The 15,926-nt window shown below is 39.4% G+C and overlaps 1 protein-coding gene across 1 annotated transcript; it reads right to left on the bottom strand.

Moving 5' to 3' along the window:
* Positions 1–13,288: 13,288 nt before the first annotated feature.
* Positions 13,289–15,124, bottom strand: LOC308694932 (zinc finger BED domain-containing protein 5-like; the record flags this gene model as incomplete). The annotated part of the gene is made up of 1 exon (XM_081372745.1): positions 13,289–15,124. One exon carries the CDS (start codon positions 15,122–15,124, stop codon positions 13,289–13,291), a length of 1,836 nt encoding a protein of 611 aa, XP_081228871.1.
* Between the last annotated feature and the right edge of the window lie 802 nt (positions 15,125–15,926).

Raw genomic sequence — 15,926 nt, 5'->3', positions numbered from 1 at the left:
CGAAGACATCAACACATACCAACACAAGAAAACAAAGAAAACGGCAAACCAGCAGTATTCATGCATAGACTTCATTCTTCCATAAGTCATTGATCGTATAGTGGTTTTACGTCTAAAACTTCTGGTGACCATATAGTTTTTACATATAACTATATTACAGAAAACATTGTGATCGTATAGGATTTTTTCTTTTCCTAATCTTAATATATTCGACACCTATGGACCAGTGAGGTAAGGATGGACTAAATCGGGAAAGGCCTATGAGGTAGTGTCTTCACCCTGGGTTCACCCCCGAAGCCTGTTGCGTTCAGTTCTACCCAGGGCACCTCACTTGTCCGTGTCCTATTCTGTCCCTGTGTTGTGTACACACTGTACAGTGTGTGAGAAAATTGGCACATTTCCATTCTCCAGTGAAACATCAGTCCTAGTAGGCATCATAACAGAGGATGGTGTCTGATTGTAATGTTTCTGTGGTATAACATTTAAGGCTGTGAGTATACTGAATGTCCCCCAAACAAAGGCTGTGACAGTCAATAAGTCTTTCATCTTTGTTGTAAGTTACTGGGGAGATAAAGCAATCACAGCCCAAATGGTTAACACCTCAAAAAGCTTACCCACGAGTCCAATGACGAGGTGAGGGGTTGCTTCAAAGTAGCAAACAAATGTAGTAAAATCCGCATAACATTGTTAACTTGCCTTAAGTTATTTTTGTTTTTTCTACATTCTTTTCCAAAATGTCCGTGCTTGCCACAGTAAGAACAACTGGCTTCTCTAGGACTTTTGTGTTTCTTTTGTGTTACTATTGCCTTGACATCAGAGTCTCTTTCCCAAGTAGCTAACCTGTCCAAGTTGTTTTGCAGGGTTCTATTGGACCATGTAAGATCTAAGAAAGGCAATGCATTTCTATGTTCTGACAAAAGACCATCGGACCATGCGCGAACTAGAGGACCATTATGACCTAACACCTTCTCTGGAGTGTCGGCAATTCCGCTGTAAACGGCAGCGGTCTGGCAAAATCTTTCTGTGTAGTCACATACATTTTCACCCTTCTTCTGTACCAAACTAGTGATGTTTGACCAGTCCATGTTCGGTCCAACAATGTTCGTTAACATTTTCAAAACACCTTCTCTCAAATCGCCTTTACTGACATGTTGCAGTTCGGAAGTAACAGCAGACTCAAAATTGTTGAATTCAGATTCAGTTAGAATTTGTGACATCAGCTGTGTAACTTCCGGCAACGACATGTCGTAAAGATGCATTTTACTGAACAATGCTCTTCTAAATTCAGAAAAATTTCTTTGCACTGATGGCAAACTTTCAGCAATTCTCTCAATATCTTTAGGACCTAAAGATGTTTTGACAACAGTTTGTATTTGGACAACAGAAGAGTTGTGAGTAACACTTTCAGTTCCCTGAGATCTTCTCCTAGCCCCACAAACCTGCACTGAATCTACAGGCTCATCAGTTACTGATTGGACGGCTACATCTTTTTCAAAGAAAGCTTTTAAGTCAGGATAATTGTTATCAGGCTGACTAACTTCTTCCACGTCAGTTTTTTCTGCATCTTTGTTGCGGTTTACTTTCTTAGTCACAGAAGATAATCTAGTACGGAGCTCTTTGATCTGTTTCTCTAGCTCTGAGTTGCGCTTAGACTGTTCTGTAGCTAGTGTTAAACCAAATTCTCTGTGACAACAGATAATACCTTTCACACTGTTCTTGCGAATACTTTCTCCTAGTACCTTCTTACAATCTTCAATTGACCATACTTTGTCTGCATCAATGCCAAATTTCTTTGTTAAATTCAATCTGACTGGCTCAGTCACGATGGAGTCCATGTGCTCTGATAACGAAGACTTGAATTCACTATCTGTCCAAAAAGGTGTAATCTGTCTAGTACTTTTCCTAAACATTTTGTGAATTTCTATGCTACCACACAATCACAAAACACTAAAACTTCTCACTACTGTCTTACAAACAGAGGGTGCAATCTTGTTAACACAGCTTAACTATTGTTAACTTTCCAAATTACCACACTTAACTTCCCTGCCGACAAGAACAGAGGATCAACAGAAAAAACTGGCACGTACAGCTAATTCTTCTCTGCCTAAAGCAAAGGATACCAACTATTAGCACTTGATGCTAACTTCTCTAGCAAGAGCATACACACAATATTAACATGTAACTGTTAATCTTCCCTGCCAACAACAGAGGATAAATTTCATCTCTAAAAGAACTTTTTTAGAGGCTTATCTTTAGTTAACCAAACTCTACAGCTGTTTGTTAACTACTTCTCTGAACGACGCAGAGGAAGAACTCATTTGTACTGGTCTGCATTGGTTCTTTGAATGGAGTAAAATTCACCGAATCGTGGGTTGTACAGAAAAATTTCGTCTAGAACTCCGTCAGCTTTGTTGAGATCTTTGAGCTTGAAGTTTCCAGATTCAGTCTGGAACTCCGTCAGGCATTGAGATATTTTTGGAGCTTGAAGTTTTCAATCTGGAGGAAGCTGGAAAGATTCAGTCTGGCAATCTTTGTCAGATCTTTTGTTGAGCTTGTAGTTTCAAGATTCAGTTCTTTGAGCTTGAAGTTCTTTGAGTTTCCTTTTTTTTTCTCCATCCGGGTCACGGCACCATCTGTTGTAAAGTTTTCTTTCATCGAAGCAGAGACCAGGAGACAGTTGGGATCACGTTCAACAGAAGTTATTCTTTATTGAGAACTCCGCTGTACGTGGCTGCAGTACTTCCAACATGATCTAATCTAACATAACTTTACATGGTATCTTATAGGCTTTTTAGGAGGAGGGACGTTTGGGGGTGGAGACAAATTCAAACAAAGCATGTAAATGAGTATACAGGTTAAGGAACTGACCGGCAGACCGGCAGTCTCAATCCAATCAGCATAACCACTTAAATGCATTTGTGCTAATCCAATCAGTCTGAGTGATACTGGGACTCAAAGAGCCATTAAAGACAATAAGGAGAAAGTCCATCAACCTAACTATTCAACGTCTGGGCTCCGAAAGGTGAGAATCTCAGTGATCTGATTCATTTAAAACACAATAGAGAAAACAGGTCTGGCAGGAAAGGAGACTCTTTGCTGGAGACTCAATAATCATCTGAAATCAGTCTACTAAACGTTATAGGTTAAATTTTAATTTAAATCCGTTTATATACTATTGCAGTGGAAAAACTAAATTAAACATTTAATAAATATATAATCCAACAATGTGACAATGTGCAACAAAGTCTTTTCTGTGTAAGTTAGCCACACATCACACATCACCCTATAGCCAAATCTCTCCTCTCCACCTATAGCCGGTGTGTGGTGAGCACAGGACACTTTGTTGATTGTTTGATATCTATTAACTCGTGTTCAACCAACAGGAATGTCTAATTTGTCAGTTCAAATTAATGCAAAAAAAAACACAAATTCGCTCTCTGACAGTAGGTGGTGCTCATGTAAAGCAGAAATACAGCACTGTACAGGGCTCTAGACTGCGACTAAATGGTCACATTTTGCGACCTTTTTAACTGAGCTGCGCAGCGCAAACAGTTTATCAGCTCAGAGCAATACTAGACAGCGGTTTACTCGTGAGCCGAACTCGATCACGCAACAACATTACTACACAGAGCAGAGAAAGGCTTTACAATAAGGTTTCATTAATGTTCCTGGCACCAAGTTTACTCCACAAAAGAAAGTAGTCCTGGAAATATTTAAAAGTGAGGATGTTAATTTTTCAGTATCCAAAACTAAAGTCTGCAGTTGACATACATTTAAAAAAAAATTGTATGACTATCAGTGTGCATTGAAACAAATCTTTATGCATTTCATTTGCAGGAAGACCTACACTTCGGGTATTTAAGAAGGAACTGACAGACATTTGATCAGGCGACCCATGGCCTTGGGCCTGGTTTAATGGGAAGCACATTCAAGTTCAACGTCTCCTGTCTTAAAGTTAATATTCAGTTAAATGCTTTCTAATACATGTTTCGTTTCTCTCTATTCTACTTTTTTGCTTACTAAATTACCTTAACATTCAGTGTGGTATTTTTCCTTATAAACTGAAGACACAAATTTCACCATTTACCGTTGTTTTTAGTATTATTATTACTTTTTATTAATATTCATAATCAGTAGTACTATGTATCTATTTTATACTTTTTATATACATTCATAATCATTTGTACTTAATGTGTTTTGTGAAGATGTGGGGGAAGAGAGACTTTGGGTGTGTGCTGGAAAGACTGTAATGTATATACAGTGTTTATACAAGCATAGCATAAGAGGGTATACATACCAACATTAATGGAAACCATATGTTCCTCTGCTGAATGTATGTGTTGCTATAGTGATGTAGTTTTTTTTCCTGGTCACCATATAAGAACTGAGCCCTTTGTCCGAAAGGCAGAGAAGATGATGAGAAACTAGAATGAGGACGTTGTTTGGTCCACTGCCTCTTCTCCCTATGTTTTATATAATTCAATAAATAAGAGATCTCTTGGCAAAATCACTGGTGTCTGTTTCCATGAAATCAAACAACAGGGGAAAGCAAGATTTTTAAATCAACAAAACCATTTTTCCATTAAATAATTTTACAACAACAACACACCAGTGAATGAAAGTATCTATTTCACTGTGGTAGGATGATAGGTCCATATCTCGAGGAGACTCAAAGTTTTTGTTTATCTATGTTTTATTATAATTCCTCTATGGAGGAACTAAATGTTGTGCCTCACAAGAGCACCGTGCTACATATATCAGGGCTTAAAGTCGCTTGGAAAAAACGAGCGCATCGCACCACAAAAAGAAAAAGACAGTATGAGAGAGACAATGGCACATACGTCAAAGAAAACCTTGAGCCGTAATGACTCCAATGGCTTCCATTATGAGCGCGCAAACTGCGCGGCTACATTTGAAATAACTAACTTGAGCGCGCAAAAGACGTGTTATGTGAACAGGCCCTAATCTGACTTGAGTAACACACCGGTCCCCTTCAACCTACCACCTTGATTCAAGAGTCAGCGCGCACAGCTGTCACAGCCAATGGGAGCATGATTTTAGGTTGTCTTAGCCAATTGCTAGAGAGGAGGGCGGGTCTTGTGCAGGAACCAGTTCGCAGTTAGCTTCAGAGCTGCCGACTCTCACGCATTCACCGTGAGACACGCAATTGACACGTTTCACACACTCTCACGAAAACACATCCATTTTCTCACGCACAGAAAAATCGTGAAGCAAAGAGGACACCGAGACCGTCAGACTAGTCAGAGCAGGTTACTTATGATATAAAAAAATCTCAGCTCTCAGATTCTGTCACTTTTATTACGAAATTCAAACAATAAATACCGTTTTGGCGCTTGTAAATGTGACGCGACCACTGATCTATATAGAATGACATTATATAGATCAGTGGACACGACAGATCCCTAGCGGCAGGTGAACCAATCATCTCTAGCTAGTAAATAAACACGAATGAACAATGTTGAAAGATACAATACAACTTACCGAAATGTATATTCCTCATACATAATATCGACCAATCAATCAAAAAAAGGGGTCAATAAAACAGCTGGAGAACAATTATGTCACATAACATTTACCGCAGGAAAGCCATTTGATGACCATTATATAGGCTATAGCAGGTTAGTTGGCTAGAAAAAAAGAGCTATAGAGAGTATTTAGCTAAATATGTATACTATATTACATATTTATTATATTTTTACTTATATCATTAAATAAAGTTATTACAATAAAAAACGCATTATATATCTCTCTGTATGTTTACAGCATTAGGCGAGTTGTTTTTTTCTTAAGAAAAATTAATGGCTATCTTGTTTAGCCTACCTAATATTTATTTAAATGAGTCAGTATTAAATCAAATCACAATAATTGAATTGAATTGAATTGAATTGAATTGAAAACCAGAAATTGTACCATGTAGCCTAGGCTAAACATTGTAACATGTTGTCACTAAGCCTAATAAAATTCAGTTTAGTTACTAAAATGTTTTGACAATCACAATACACTTATTGTGATGCAATAATTTTTTTAATAATTTTTTTTATGTTTAAGATGTAAATGTCTTTAAGATGTAAACGTGTTTAAGATGTAAACGTGTTTAAGATGTAAACGGGATGATTGCGCGACACTTACGTGAGACACTGTTGCCGTGTGTGCAAGTAGCAGAAACAACGAGGAATACCAGAGTAAACGTTGAAAACGTTTAATTTGAAAAGGTGTGAATGACGTTACAAAACATGAAAAATTATAAAATATAAAAGGAAAACAAAGCAAGAAAACAAGAGTGTCACCAAATCAATTAAATAATCAAAACATAATCCCCATAACTATTTCACCCAAATCTCTAAATCTACCGATCAAAAGAAAAATGCAGAAACAAAACCTGAAATCTTCAGCGTATACGCCACCTTAAATAAACTACGCTGTCTAAAAAAAAAAACAATAAATTCAATGCGTGGTGATCACTCTCCAACTAAATAACAGAAAACAATTCTAACTACCGTGGTCTTTAAAAGATGGAACACACACACACACACACACACACACACACACACACACACATCTGTTTGACCTAGCATTCACATAACACATTATAGACTTCTATAATTCAATGTTAGGCTGCATAGATTAGGCCAGCCGGAACTGGGAACACTTCCTATAAATCCTGATGTACTCGTTACATCATGAGAAGAATGGTGTCTATGCTTATATTAGTCTCTCTGTTTATCCCGAGGTTTACCGCAGTCCGCAGGATCCAGATCTGATGAAGGACCTGCTCCTGGACACGACGACAGCGCAGTCCTGAAGTGTCAACTAGTCTCTCCCCTGTGAAGGCCTGTGGGGAAAAACACAAAAAACATTTGACACTATCTGATTCCATATTGATTCAGTTGGGGCCTATCAGGTACAGTACATAAGAAAACAATCTCTCTCAACTAATGCTGTAAAGTAAACCATAAGGAACCCCAGTTGGTACATTCTAATATTTAAGGTTAAAAATGATTTATTTGTTGCTTCTTTAAATCACACATAAGGAAGTTTATATACAGTTATAATACACTTTTAAAGGAACACTCCTCTGTTTATTTAAAACAAACCTTTCCTACATTTAGACAGGTGGGCAAACGCATCTTTGTCTCAGTGCATGCATTGTTTTAGTTTGGCAGCGCTACCGCTAGCTTAGCTTAGCATAATGAATGGAATCCTGTGTTGCCAGCTAGCATGTGATTTAAAAAAAAAAAATTACTTCTTGTGGCCTGCGTATTCACGAGTACAAATAGCAATGCAGATTAAGTTTTTGGGGCAGACCTGACCTGTTGAAAAGAGATGGTATTCATCCCTCCTGGGATGGTGCTGCTCTTCTAGTAATATGGCTCATAGTCTTAGAGCTCAAACATGACAATCTGGGGCTCAGGTCAGGAAGCAGACAGACTGGCTAAACCGACCGTCTGCTAGCGGCCTCGCGTCACCAAAGTCAGATAAATCCCATCACATAGAGCCTCTTTCACCTAGATATCATCATATAGAGACTGTGTCTGTTCCCCGAATTAGGAAATCCAAAAAACTTTTAAACTCATCTAAGGTTAAAAATTTAATTGATGTTCAAAATATAAAAAACAGCTATAATACAGATGAGCAAATGCTAAAGCTCGGGTTGTTGAATATTTGATCGCTTACTTCAAAAGCACTCATTGTTAATGATATGATTTCAGATTATAACCTAGATGTGCCGTGTTTGACAGAAACCTGGCTAAAACCAAACAATTACATTACTTTAAATTTACATTTATGCATTTGGCAGACACTTATCCAAAGCTTTCCAGGTACACATTTGGTCAGTTCTTGCTTTCCCTTGGAATTGAACCCATGACCTTGGTGTTGCTAGCGCCAACACTTTACTGTTTGAGGTACAGGAAAGCCTAAACGAGTCCACAACGCAAGATTACTGTTACAAACATGAGCCTCGTCTAAAACGTCTAATATTTTCAAATCCACTAAGAAATCAAGTTTTAAATATAATTATTTTGAAGCATTGGTGCTTAATGTAAAAATATATAGTGTAAATGATAAATCACGTTTGAGATTTGTGCTGGCTACTGTATACAGGCCACCAGGGCACCATACAGACTTTATCAAAGAATTTGCGGACTTTCTATCAGAATTAATATTGGCTGCAGATAAAGTACTAATTGTTGGTGATTTTAATATACACATCAATAATGAAAAATACGCATTGGTTTTGGCATTTAAAGACATTGTAAACTCTATTGGAGTTAGACAACTCGTGTCAGGACCTACTCATCGTCTTAATCATACTCTAGATCTAATATTATCACATGGAATAGATGTTGATGCCGTTGAAATTCTGCAGCAGAGCGATGGCATCTCAGATCATTATCTAGTCTCATGTAAACTTCATTTAGCCAAGGCTGCAAAGCCGACTCCGTGTTACAAATATGTTAGATCTATCACTTCTGCCACTAAAGATTGCTTTATTAATAATCTTCCTGATCAGTTTCATCATCTCAGCATCCCGGATAGCTTAAAAGAACTAGATATTGCAACAGAAACTTTTAACTCTCTCTTTTCCAGCACTTTAGACACAGTTGCTACGTTGCGCTTAAAGAAGATTAAAGAAAATAGTCCAACGCCGTGGTACAACGAGCACACTCAGGCCCTTAAGAGAGCAGCCAGAAAAATGGAGCGCAACTGGAAGAAAACAAAACTAGAGGTATTTAGCATTTCATGGAAAGACAGTTCGATTGCATACAGAGAGGCTTTAAAAGCTGATGCTGGGAATGTTACGCTTGGCTGTCAGTAAAACAGAATGCTAAGATTAACCCCACAGATTCTCTTCTTAATAGCATTCATTCGTCTTTGTCACTAGGATACGTACCAAAAAACTTTAAGCTGGCTATGATTAAACCGCTTGTTAAAAAAACACAACTGGATCCTACAGAATTAGTCAATTACAGACCGATCTCGAATCTACCTTTTCAGTCAAAGATATTAGAAAAAGCAAACCTAACGAAACTTACCAATTCACAAAATTAACGGAATGCATAGCTGATATAAAAAATTGGATGACTAGTAATTTCCTACTTCTTAAATTCTGAAAAAAAGCAGATTTTAATTATTGTACAAAAAACATCTACGCTAATTTTAGTGTCTCTGTTTATCCCAAAGTTTTCCGCAGCCTGCCGGATTCAGGCCGTATCCAGATCTGATGAAGGACCAACCGATGACAGCGCAGTGCTGAAGTGCCAACTAGTCTTTCCCTATGGAGGATCCCTTCACTCTACAGATAAATCGTCGTTGGGAAAACTCAATTCACGTACCTACCCCGAAGTGACAAAATAAAATAAAATTCTGTATCAAAATTAATAAGGAAAGACCAGTACTTTGTTTAGGCTTGGTTTGTAGGGAATTCCAAACCTGCGCACATATATTCAAATGCACATAACTATAGAACCAATTCTTAATGCGCATGTGAACGCCATCAAAAGCACAAAGCACTTACTTGGGCGCAGAGATATTATGCAACACCTGAAAACTTCCATCAACATACCGGCGTGAAAAGTAGCCGGCTATTTTTCCTACAGTGGACATAGTGAATTGCGATGAACATGGCTGATTTTGTGAGAGACGAAGAGGGTGACTTCTCAGACAGTCAAGATCCAGAACCGTACTTCTATGAACCAGAGTTTGAGAAGAGGAGCTGCTCGTTTTGGAAATAGATCGACAGGAGGAGGAGGTTGCGATCGCTCAACAGCCTGAGGACGTGAGGATGAGAGCCAACATGAACTGGTGATGTGAGTGTGGGGGAATATGCCAACCTATGCCGACTGAAGTAGAGTGTCTGTGCTGTGGCGAGTGGGACAAGGTACTGTTATCGATGACCAGGCTCAATGTGTGGGGATTTCAGGTGTGGCGTGATATCTCTGGTCATGAGGTCATACACACTTAGGATGAGTTGAGGGTGAGTAAATCATGGGCTATTTTTCCTTTTTGGGTGAACTATTAACTTTTACGTCCACGTTTTACACTAGCTGCTGTCGCATCAGTTGACATGCCATCTCATTTCCCCTCTTTCTTTTTCTATTTTTAGCCCCCGAAAGCTTTTTTGCGTTATCCATCTTTTTCGACGACAACTAACTAATTGTTACTCGTTCCTGCTCACTCAGCGCTCACGACGCCCGCTCCCGCTCGTGATATTATCCCGCCCACTTCTATGTCAAAATTATAAATAATGATATTGGCAACATCGCTGTCTGTATCTGACAGGACAGTTAACATTGTAAGCTAACTTACCTCAGGCTTGCTTTCCGACGTGCGGTTCTATGTTCGGCAGTGTGTCCAGTTGTCAGACTCGCGGTGTAAAAGACTTTGAAAACATTTCTGCCCTAACGTTACTCTGACTCGTATTGGCTGTCATGTTTCGGCATCAGGAATGATGATTGTTTTTTAAAGCTGCGAAGTTTATGGTAACTTTATAGTGGGTAAATGCTGGCCTCGACCTCGACTACGACCCACCTTTTTTGCATTGATTTGAACTGACAAATTAGACATTCCTGTTGGTTGAAAACGAGTTAACCCTCTGGGGTTGGCAAACGCGCCCGTGCGTTTTGCTGGATTTTCTTCACATTGTAGCACAATAAACTTAAATTACTCCGTCATTTATGGTCATACAGAAAAAAGAAATATAAAAAAAGAATCTGTGAGATGTCTACTTTTATATGTGTCCACTTACAATTGAATCAAAACATTGTGCTTTTTTAAAATAAAGAAAATAAACAGGGTGTGCGTTCTGCCTCTCCGTCTCACTGAACTTTTCTTGAGCACGTCTATAAACTGAAACAAAACTCAGCGAATACTCGTCACACATTTATGAGCCATACACCTTTATAAACATTTAAGTGTGTACTTTTAAATAATCGGATTCAAACTGAAAACAAATATTCTCTGCTTAAGTAATTTGTATAAAACCAAATAGATGTCCAGTTTCTCAAGCGCTTTCTCATTATTTTTAATTTGACCACGCCCACTCGCGCACAAAAGAGATTCACATGCAAATCTCCACATGGAACGCGAACATGCTCGTTACTAGGGCTGAAACGATTAGTCAACATTGTCGACAATAAAAAATATTGTCGACAATTATCTTTTTTGTCGAGCAGTCCTTTCCTCACCACACACCGGCTATAGGTGGAGAGGAGAGATTTGGCTATAGGGTGATGTGTGTTGATGTGTCTCACTTTGTTACTCAGCACATGAAAATAAACTACTTACAGTGATCTCAGACTGAGGTGATGTGGTTTTTCTCCAGTGTGGATCCTCTCGTGTCTTTTCAGAGATGATGATCGACTGAATCTCTTGTCACAGTGTGAACACTTGTAAGGTTTTTCTCCAGAATGGATCTTCATGTGTCGCTTCAGTTGAGCTTTATCAGTGAAACTCTTCCCACATTGATCACACGTGTGCGGCTTCTCTCCAGTGTGGATCCTCTCATGTGTTTTCAGATGTGCTGATCGACTGAATCTCTTGTCACAGTGTGAACACTTGTAAGGTTTTTCTCCAGTGTGAATTCTCTGGTGCCGTTTCAAACAGTCCGCTGTAGTAAAAGTCTTCTCGCACTCAAAGCACATGTACTCTCTCACACCAGTGTGAGTTTTCTGATGTGTGTGTAAATATTGCAGCAGTGAAAAACTCTTTCCACACACAGAACATGAATGCGGCTTCGTATGAACTGTCAGGTGTGTCTTCAGGACTGATGCACTACAAAATGTTTTGCCGCATTGACCACATGAGAACGGCTTCTCTCCAGTGTGGGTCCTCATGTGACTCTTAAGATTACCTTTGCTTGAGAATCTCTTTTCACATTGATCACACATGAATGGCTTCTCTCCCGTGTGGATCCTCATGTGAACATCAAGTTGCCTTTTGTCAGTGAAACACTTTCCACATTGATCACAAGTGTGCGGCTTCTCTCCAGTGTGGATCCTCTCATGTGTTTTCAGATCTGATGATCGACTGAATCTCTTGTCACAGTGTGAACACTTGTAAGGTTTCTCTCCAGTGTGGATCCTCTCATGTTGTTTTAAGTCTATCGCTGTAATAAAAGTCTTCTCACACTCAAAGCACATGTACTCTTTTACTCCAGTGTGAATTTTCTCATGTCTATGTAAAGTTGACAGCCATGAAAAACTCTTTCCACACTCAGAACATGAATACGGCTTCTCCTTCGTATGAACTGTCAGGTGTCTCTTCAGGTGTGATGACCTAAGAAATGTTTTCCCGCACTGATCACATGAGAACGGCTTCACTCCAGTGTGTATCCTCATGTGTCTTTTAAGATATTGTTTGCTTGTGAAACTCTTTCCACACTGATCACATGAGAACGGCTTCTCTCCGGTGTGGATCCTCATGTGTTGCTCAAGAATTCCTTTCTTTGTGCAACTCTTTCCACACTGAGTGCAGGTGAAAGATTTCTTGGCTCTTCTTTTCTTTAAAAATGTCTTTTTAGTCTTTGAGCGACTCAATGGTTTTCCTTCAGGATTGACATGATGTTCTTCCTCCAATTCACTCGGTTCTTCACTCTCCTCGCTCTCATCCATCAGGTCTGAAATCAAAGAGAAAATTATTAATTTAATTTTCAGTACATACAAATAATTCAAAGAGAGAAATATAATGTGAAAGGACATGAAAGTGAGCCCTGGTGTAATAAAATCGGCATCACGGTTATAAAATATTATGATAATTTGATGTCTTTTTATAAATTGATTATATGTCCTTGAAACTTTCCAAAAATGAGGAAAATTTATCTTCCAATTATTATTTTTAAAACATTATAGGCACGAATCCTATGTTAATTTAGCACAGTGGTTCCCAAACTTTTTCTGCAGGGCCCCCCTTTCTGAAGATAAGAATATTTTCGAGCCCCCCCACACTGACACAAACATACAAATCCTTTGTTTCTAAACTCCACTGGACTTTACTTAACATTGTAAGTCATACAAAATGGCAACTTCTTCCTGTACAAAACTAAAAAAAAAAAAATGACAAATCACCTTCACAATTATTAAAAGTGACACTGCATCATGTATCATAAATTGTTACCATGTAATGGTGTTCATGGCTTTCAACACATCTTCTTATAAACTCCATTCCTGCATGAAAGTGGCCTTTTACACTTTACCAGCTCTCTGAAGAAAATAACAAAATCATGAACATTTAACTCTGCAAAAACTGCACCTTTAATGTCCACATCTTTTCAGTGACTGGTGTGGGCTTGCTTCATGCTGCAGATCTTCTCAAATCGGGGTTGCAGCTGTGAGACTGCTACTCTTAGTTCATTTTCAATGTCCAGCTTTGATCTGTATTTAGTCTTGATGGAGGCCACAGCAGAAAAACCTATCTCACATAGGTAAGACGTGGCAAATGGAAGGAGTGAGGCCAGAGCTCTTTTACCTAGCAGTGGGAAATCTTTCTCCACTCCAATCCAAAATGCAGCTAGTGTCTTAGACTTAAACTCAAGCCTCATTGTTGAATCAGAGGTGACATCAATGAACTGTTCATTCTCTGTAGTGCTGAATTCGGCAGGTGGTGTTGCACTGAAGGGGTCTTGGATCCAGTCATATTGTGTAGGATCCTGCACTGGGAAGTACCTCTGGAAATGCTTTTGGAGGGCAGAGATGTGAGCTTTCATGCATGGGATCACTGTGTTCTGCAGCTTGTTGACCTCAATGAATGACTTCAGGTTCTCAAACGAGTCTATATTTCCCTCTGTAACTCGCTGCTCCCACATCTCAAGCTTTCTTGTGAATGATGTGATTTTATCTGCCAGATGTGGAAGGTGTGTGTTGCTGCCCTGCATCTGCAGATTTAGCTCATTGAGTTTTTGAAACATGTCACTGAGGTACGCAAGTTTCATGAGGAACTTGTTGTTGTTAAACTTGTGGGCAAGTTCATTTTCCCCCTCCTCCAAAAAGATGCGGATCTCATCCCGCAGTTCAAAGACCCTGGATAAAACCTTCCCACGTGACAGCCATCGGGACTCGCTGTGAAACAGAACAGCTGTGTGGTCGGAGCCCATTTCCTCACACAGTGCAGAGAAAATACGTGCTTTGACAGGTCGTGTTTTAATGTAGTTCACTGTAGTGATGACATCCGTCATAACATCATGCAGGTCGGGACTCAGCTGTTTAGACGCCAGCGCCTCTCGGTGTATCATACAGTGTGTCCACTGCACGTTAGGGGAGATGCGCTTGATGAGCGCTTGCAGCCCCCCTCTTCTCCCAGCCATGGCCTGAGCCCCGTCTGTGCAGATCCCCACACAGTCCTCCCATTTCAGATCGGCCTCTCTCAAGTAAGTGTCAATTATTTTAAACAGTTCGTCTGCAGTGGCTCTGCTCGTCACTTGTTTGCAGAAAAGCAAATCCTCCCTCAAATCATCGGCATCAATGAATCTGACGTATGTTATCAATAAGCAGTCTTTATTACTGTCAGTCGCCGCATCCATCTGCAGAGCAAAGCGTCGGTCCCGTATCTTGTCATTTAGCTGCTCTTCTATGTCTTTTGACATATCATAAATACGCCTTGAGATAGTATTGTTTGAGAGAGGAATGGCCTTTAGCTTGCTGGCAGTGGCTTCGTCGATCATAGTTGAGACCATGTCGATCGCAGAGGGAAGTATTAATTCCTCGGCTATAGTGTGTGGCTTTTTACACTGAGCAACTCTGTAGGCAACTTTGTAGGATGCGAGTTGAGCATTAGCAGGCAGGGATGCTGCTTTAGTAAAGCGACTCTGCTGTGCACGACACTGTGTGAGTTTTTTTCTGAAGAACTCCACCGGCTTGTCTTTGTGCTCGGGATGTGTTGTCTCCAAGTGGCGTTTTAATTTGTTCGGCTTCAGACTGTCGCAAGCTAGTATTTTTAGACACACAACACACTGTGGTCTTTCCTCCTTACCCACTGTTGTGCTGGTGAAGCCGAGTGCGAGATATGCCTCGTCATATTTTCTTGTCTTTGCTTTTGAAGTTGCTACATTTGGTGAAGATTCATCATCTGGTTTGCGTTTAGCTGGGAGCGCTGTCACAAACTTGTCCATGCTGTTATGCTAGCATTGTAACTAACCCGGGAAGCCGTAGCCGTGCCACGCCCCCCCTGCAATGCGCGCCCCCCAGTTTGGGAACCACTGATTTAGCAAGAACTATTACATATATTTTGTAAATGACACAATTATCTAGCATGATATTAACATTATAATATACAATACTGCCATATTTTGACACCAACTTTGAGATTGATATTTATTTGACAAAAACAGTTAATTATTAATGGACGTTCACACTAGACTTTTCCTTTCACTGACTTCCAATCATGCGCATGTGAAAGTGGGACACCAGAAACAAGCTCAAGTGAATTACCCTGTGAGAAATAACACAAGCGTTTATTAGCATTACCCATGTCCTACACGTTTCACTCAACCCTGTTTCTTTTGACATGATTTTCCTCCTTTTAAAAACAGAGCATTTCTTAAAACTGTGACACACAGTAAGTGACATCATCTGGGCTCTTTCTACTGCATGATGGGAAGACAAGAAAATAATCTCAATCCTTTGTCTCAGTTTTTACACAAACTGTAGCACTGACTGTATTCATCAACCCTGTTACCAAAGTTACTCCAAGAAGAATCTCTATAACTAGGCCTGTCACGATAACAAATTTTGCTGGACGATAAATTGTCCAGGAAATGATCGCGATAAACGATAATATTGTCGTTCTGAGACCATTTTCATCTAATATAATGATAATGGCACAATAATGCAGGTACACCTTTTCAAAGACCTATAAACCTTTATTTCTAAAGAATATTAAACATAGAAAACGGAAAGCATTTTAAAAAATCC

Source organism: Scardinius erythrophthalmus (genome assembly GCF_964197995.2).
Source record: "Scardinius erythrophthalmus genome assembly, chromosome: 1".
NCBI lineage: Eukaryota > Metazoa > Chordata > Actinopteri > Cypriniformes > Leuciscidae > Scardinius > Scardinius erythrophthalmus.
This window is presented reverse-complemented; position numbering and strand designations above follow the sequence as displayed.